Source organism: Podarcis vaucheri (genome assembly GCF_965113315.1).
Source record: "Podarcis vaucheri genome assembly, chromosome: 5".
Taxonomy (NCBI): Eukaryota; Metazoa; Chordata; class Lepidosauria; order Squamata; family Lacertidae; genus Podarcis; species Podarcis vaucheri.
This window is the reverse complement of record NC_138763.1, coordinates 35,281,458-35,288,426: the sequence shown is the minus strand read 5'-3', so window position 1 is coordinate 35,288,426 and position 6,969 is coordinate 35,281,458. Positions and strand designations below refer to the sequence as shown.

Genomic DNA, 6,969 nt, shown 5'->3' with positions numbered 1-6,969 from the left:
GATCAAACTACATTTTATGCGGCTGATCTGTGATTGAATCTCCTGTTGTTGTTTTTATTGTTCCTTTAAAACTGCTGCACAGTGTTAAAAATTGATCAGAGAAGTGGAACTTAGATCAGGAGATGTGCAACACCCACCCTTGTCTGTTTCCCTAATTACAGCTTCAGGAAGTGGGGAAATGGATGGAGGAAGGATGAAGAAAATATTAAGTCTCAAGCAAATATCATGTCCAGCTTTGCCACTTGAGATTTTTTAACTGGTGTCACATGCCGGTGGGTGCTCTCAGAAGATAGGGTCCCAGGCTGTGTACCCATTACTGTTCACTCTGGTCCCAGTGGACTCCCACCCCTGTATTCTGAATCCATGTATGTGCAACATTATCCTTGATCCACAGGTATCCACAGGGAAGATCAGCCTGGCTCAAATTGGATATAAATACCTCCTCATTCCATTCTGTCCCTGGATAAATAATCCCCTTCCTCTGCATTTTCCATCCATTCTCCTTGTGTGGCAGAGTGTCTCTCTCTCTCTCACTCTTTTAATTGATGTGAGCCATTTGGGAGACAATTATTGACTGGAAAGTGGGATACAAAAAATATATAATAAATCAATAAACCATCTTGGGAAATCTTGCCCCTTCTTGGTTTTATTATTGATCTGTAAGTTGTTCTTGGAGTCCTATCTGAAGAGATGGGTGAAACAGGTTTCAATAGCTAAAGAATAAATAAGTGCATTGATTTTATCCCCAATGCATATGCAGGAAAATAGCAGTCCATTGCAATGAACGCATAAGCAAAACCCCATTAGGAGAAACTCTGCCAACAGCAGCAATTTCCCTCGTCATCATAGACTGGGGTCAACCTAAACCAGCTCCTCAAATCTAACAGTTCCAGAGAAAAGGCTTGATCATTCTTTATGTAGTTCTGCCATTTAAGCTAAGCAAGTCTGGACTCAGCATTGTATTTTATGTACAGTTCTGGTACAATAAGCTTAGCAGTCAAAGTGAATATCAAACTTCACAGACAACCCTTTTTAAAAAACAAAAAAATTACATATTTATATAAAAATGAAATCACACATAATTCAGGTTTCATTAGCTTTAATCTGAACTTCTACATGATGATGATGATGATGCTCATTCAGACTCAACTATTGCTTTTTAAAATATCATATACGGTATGCAACAAAACCCACTACAGAGCTCCAATTAGACATGGCTAGATGTTGGCCATGGGCTCCTTTCTAGGTGTTAAGGGATAAGGTTTTTGTGCACTAACAGGGTTGTAAGTTTGGCAGCTGGTCCATCCATTTTATTCGACCCTCTTGGCCTCTGGGTTCAGGCTCATCACTGTACCTTCTTAAATACTTGCTTACATTTGACGCCACAAGCTCTTATTTCCTGAAAAAGAAAAGTCAATACTTAAATGCTACTTCTTCAAACACTGTGTTCTTCATAGATAAACACTGATGTCTTCCTTAGAATTGAATAGTATTCATAGTCAAACAGAAATAGCTGAATGATTACATTGGGAGTGTGTGCCCCTTTCACAAACATAAACGCTTATCTGGGGACATTTTAAAATATTTTCTCAGTATGAATGAAGATATTAGCTATCCAGATAACAAGACACTTCATTCTACTCTTTTATATCTATGTGGCACATCCTCCCTCCTTTCTCTCATTGCACCTCAGTGGGCTGAGAAGGGCCTTTGGAGATGGCAATGTGGGCTGGGTAGGAACATAAGGGAGAGGCTTTTCATCAGGTACTGGGGTTCCAAGCTGGTTTTTAAACTTAAAATCAGCACCTCGGTCCTGGAAACAAAAGCAGAACCCAGTGCAGGCAGGCAAAGAGAAGCACAGTATGATCAAACCAGAAGTGGATTTAGGGGAGTGCCACAATTTCGCCTGCACTGGGCACCAGAATTATGTTGAAGAATGGAAGGTGAAAGGTTTGGGGGCACTGAATTTTGGTGCCACACAGGGTGCCATTGAAATTTGAGACCCCCAAGGTCTGCCTCTGATCAAACGGCTGTTAACAATCCAGCAGCCATTTTGTGCACCAGTTGAAGTTTCCAATATATACACTCCAAAGCCCTTTAGACTAAAGGAAGCATTCTGGAGGTGTTTCAAGAATCTCTTAACCTTCAACCTGAGTAGTCCCCATAGAGGATAGGATATTTGCACCTAAAAGGAGAGGTGTGGGAAAGGAATTGAGATGCCTTTGATTTATTAGAAAAGATCAAACTTGTATTTTTAAAGGAGATACTTTTGGACAAAGTTAGTGTTATTTTATAAGATAACACTTTTTTTAAAAAAAAAAAATGACCTGGATGCTATGGGCATAATTTTCTCAGTCTAAAAAAGAACTTTTGATATCACTTCACAGAAAATATTAATCTAGTTGAGGAAAATCCATTCCTGGGGTGAGTGACCTAAAGCAGGTGAGTGATCTGAATGGAACTGGAAGAGGGAAGAAAGTGCACTTTAGATTTCAAAAAGTACCAGAAAGTGGGACAGACTGAATGGAAATGATTCAACAAATGAAAAAATACTGGCACACATTCTGTTCATTTTTTGTGTCAATGGATTTGATAAAGGAGTAAATGCAGCCAGGATGTGTGATCTCACAACAATGTGCCATCTATTGAAGAGAAAGGGACATCACAATTCAGAAAAAAACTCAGGAATGACTTGACAGCGGCAGAGAAATAAAGCCTAAAGTGGAATGGGAGTTAACATAAGATGTGTATGTTTTAATTAACAAAAAAATGCTGACTTGGAAAATAATCTGCCTGGAAAGAATGGTGAATAAATGCCAAAAGCTTATGGCAGATCACTTAATAGACGTTATAAAAGGATTAATTAATTAACATTTGGAATATTGTCTGAAGTTCAATAGGACCATAAAATTATTACTGAAACATCATAGAATAATGTTTATGGCACCTGAATGCCCTACATATTCAGAAACTCTCAAAGATACAAGCATGTGAAGATGAGATATCCAAATACATTAATAACACAACAGAGGTATTTTTTATTTTTATTTTTTGAGGAGGGGAGGAAAGATGAATGATGCTTTCAGAAGCAGGTAAGAGAAGTGATAATTTAAGCTGTCACAATGCATAAATAAAATACAAACAATGGAGTATTAGGATATGGCAGTTTAGAAATATCTATCATCTATCTATCTATCTAATCTATCTACCTCCCCACTCAAACCCCTGATGTGCATAACTACCGTATTTTTTGCTCTATAAGATGCACCAGACCACAAGACGCACCTAGTTTTTGGAGGAGGAAAACAAGAAAAAAATATTCTGAATCTCAGAAGCCAGAATAGCAAGAGAGATTGCTGCGCAGCGAAAGAATCATAGAATCATAGAGTTGGAAGAGACCACAAGGGCCATCGAGTCCAACCCCCTGCCAAGCAGGAAACACCATCAGAGCACTCCTGACATATGGTTGTCAAGTCTCTGCTTAAAGACCTCCAAAGAAGGAGACTCCACCACACTCCTTGGCAGCAAATTCCACTGTCAAACAGCTCTTACGGTCAGGAAGTTCTTCCTAATGTTTAGGTGGAATCTTCTTTCTTGTAGTTTGGATCCATTGCTCCGTGTCCGCTTCTCTGGAGCAGCAGAAAACAACCTTTCTCCCTCCTCTATGTGACATCCTTTTATATATTTGAACATGGCTATCATATCACCCCTTAACCTCCTCTTCTCCAGGCTAAACATGCAGCAAATCCCTCTTGCTGTTCTGGCTTCTGAGATAGCTGCGCAGCCTGCATTCGCTCCATAAGACGCACACACATTTCCCCTTACTTTTTAGGGGGGGGGGAAGTGAGTCTTATAGAGCAAAAAATGCGGTACAGTAGTTGAAAGTAGATGTGAATTTGGTCAGTAACTAATGCTGTAGTCCACTTATGTTTGAGTAAACTCCCTTAACTCAAAGGGATTCATTTCTGATACACAGATATGACTGTAACATAGTTCTCTTAGAGGTGCCCTTGGGGAGTAGAGTAAGGCTTGGAAACCCAAGGATCTAAGTGGCTTGCCGGTAAATCATGTTACCAGAGACTCCACTCCCAACACACCACTCTTTCTAGTTACTGCTCCTTAACTATGGTCTCATGAGGAAGTTATAGCCCTGGTGGTGGAAAATTATTTGCCAAGTAGACACATTACGTGACCCATAAGAGCAGCAAAATAACAAGAATGTGGAACAGTGATGGGATAAAATCGGGCCAAATATTTATTGACTGCAGCAGGCAGGGCAAGGGTTAAGCCCCATGTTGATGGAATGAATCTGTTGGGTTTGGAGCTCCCCAAACCTGTTCTGTGCGAGTCAGCCAGTGTTGAACCTTGCCATGGTGCAAGCCCAGCAAGCAAGGTCTCACAGGGCAACCAAGGTGCAGATTTCTACCAGGCAGATACCCCAACCCAAGCTTGGGAGTGCCATGATGAATTATGTCCTCAGGCTATTTATGGGGACCCCCCTGTTGATCCTGCTCAATGCCATTTCCGCCCTCATACAAACAATGTTCTTTGCCTAACAAAGGAAGGCTGTAATTTCCCTGAGGGAAAGGTGGGGGGAAATCCCTCAACCATATACCAATCAATTTGAGAGAAATATCCCTTTCCAGCCGTGTCAACCAGCGACCCAGAATTGCTCAGTGAAGGCTCTAACCCGAAGGTGGGCTGGCAGGGGCCTCTCAAGGCAAAATGGCCCTGAGTTCCAGGGGAAGCAGCCTTATTAAGGCATTCCCCTGTCCTTTGCAAGGGCTCATGGAACGGTTTTTTCCCATGAGCCCACCACACAAACAAGATACTGGGAAAACCTTGCCCCATATTTTGCTGCAATCTATGGGTCACAGGACTGCCAGGCAAAGGTGTCCCGTGCTTATGGGGCATGTAAAGTGAGGCTCCCTAAGTGAGTGCAGCACCATAATACAAACAAATGGAGACACTGAAATCATTTCCTTATTCTTTATTTAGGAACCCCCTCTGCAACAGACACACCAGTTATTCCACCCCCACCCCGTGTAGTGATAATGGCTGCAGACCTGGCAATGATTTAATCAAAACAAACTACATATTTGCCAGAGGATTATCATGCAGATTCTTTCAGGTATGAATTCTACAGAAAATTAGCAGAAGGAGAAACTATGTGCGGCATTATTATCACCATACATTTTTATAGCACTATAATGGCTGAACTAAACTTCCTGTTAAACGTGTGTGTGCACTGACATTTTAAAGTGTCTTATCTTTTACTTTTAAAACAACAGCTTCATGGGGGCTCAGTCAAGATTGGCACCACAGGAAAGGTCAACTCTTCACTGTGCTCCTGGTAAAAATGGTCACTGCCAGCTGTTACTGATCCTGAGTACAAAGCTGCCATTGGCCTGACCATTACAATACATTATTATCAATACCTAGTTTACCCCTAAGGATGAGATCCTAGTTTCACTTAAGTCCCATATAATTAGGAAAATGTAAATATATGGGGACAGCAGGAATAAGTGCACTAGCTCTGTGTCCTCTGTTGCAACTGTCTGAAGTGTGCGTGGACCCTGCGCACTTTATAACCCCCAAATGTGTGATATCAAAGGCTCCCTGCTACTTTCCCAGGTGACTGAAAAAGCAGCAGAGGGAGCAGAGATAGTCTGCTTCTCCAGCTGCCCTCCCTAATTGCAATGCCTGCACAGAGCCTCTCTTGGAAGCACATGCCATTAGAATCAATAGGACCGGCTTCCAATTAAATATTCCTAGGACTGGAGTGCTGGCGTTGAAACTGTTGTCTCATTTTACAGATGGAGAAGAAGTTGAGAGTTACGCAATAAAGACTGCGGTGAGATTCAGAGGCATGTCTCCAAGTTCCAACCCAACTATTCTCTCTCTCATTTACTACAACTCGTCCTGTTGGCTTTGATGGAAATTCAAACTTGAAAGCTCCATCCATCTACAATCTCAATGGCTCACCTGGATGTTTACCAAGTTAGCATCCTAAACAAATGGTGAAGTGCATTTAGTAGGCAGTAAGTTCTCAAGGATGGGTTTGTAGCCCCCTGGGGGAAGAGGACTTTCAAGAGGGCTATAAACAAGATACTTGAAAAAGCAGCAGCAATAAACTTTATTAGGTCCTACTATCTCAGAAAGTCAGAAATAATGGTTAGAAAGAAAATAATACTTTCAAAAGGGAATTGCTCTCTTTCATTTCCTAAGCTACAAAAAATTCTAGCCTTAAAAAGAAAAGAAAATAACTCCCTCCTTCCACTTATGACCTGTGGTTTGGGATGCAAAAATCTTCCCCAGCCACACACCATCACAGAGCAAGTCAAGGGCACTTCTGTTACATGCTTTCTCTTGTGTAAACTGATCAAAGCAATTTGACGGTTAATATAAAGATTTGCTGAATTTAGAATGCTGCTATTTATGACAGGGACACGAAAGAGATTATTGCCTTAGAAGTAAATCAAACACAATGCCAATGCTTAATTACTCCAGAGTTAGCCAGCATAATGCACAAGCAAATTGTGGATTATTGCATTTAGCCATATGAACAAATAAAGACTTTGGGGAGTGGAGAGAGGTGAGGGAAATATATTTGAAACATTGCATGTCCTTACCAAGTGCATTTCGTCCCCTTCAATCCACTGGGTCCAGCCACGGCCTTCTTTTTCTCCTTTCTGTACACAAAGAAGTTTATCTCCGTCCCACGTCACACAGGTCTAGTAAAATGCATTAAAAAACAGTATGATGGTAACTTTTAAATTCATCAACTAAAACTCAGTTGGGGTCAATTTCCTTTAGGAAGCAAAACTCAATACTGAATGGAAGAGCAATATTATTATTATTATTATTATTATTATTATTATTATTATTATTATTATAGCTTCTTCCAAAAGAAGGCAACTGCTGTTTTTCCAAATAAATTAAGAATGAGGGAGATAAACTGGTGTAGCC

The 6,969-nt window shown here is 40.8% G+C and overlaps 1 protein-coding gene across 1 annotated transcript in view; it reads right to left on the bottom strand.

Annotated features, from left to right (window-relative positions):
- Nucleotides 1-1,082: 1,082 nt before the first annotated feature.
- Nucleotides 1,083-6,969, bottom strand: part of RBP1 (retinol binding protein 1) — a 36,964-nt gene continuing 31,077 nt past the window's right edge. The window contains exons 3-4 of the mRNA XM_082221978.1: nucleotides 6,633-6,734; nucleotides 1,083-1,399 (exon numbers count right to left, since the gene is read on the bottom strand). Of these exons, the coding sequence (XP_082078104.1) occupies nucleotides 1,346-1,399; nucleotides 6,633-6,734 (156 nt within the window). The 3' untranslated portion in view covers nucleotides 1,083-1,345. The remainder of the gene's footprint in view (nucleotides 1,400-6,632; nucleotides 6,735-6,969) is intronic.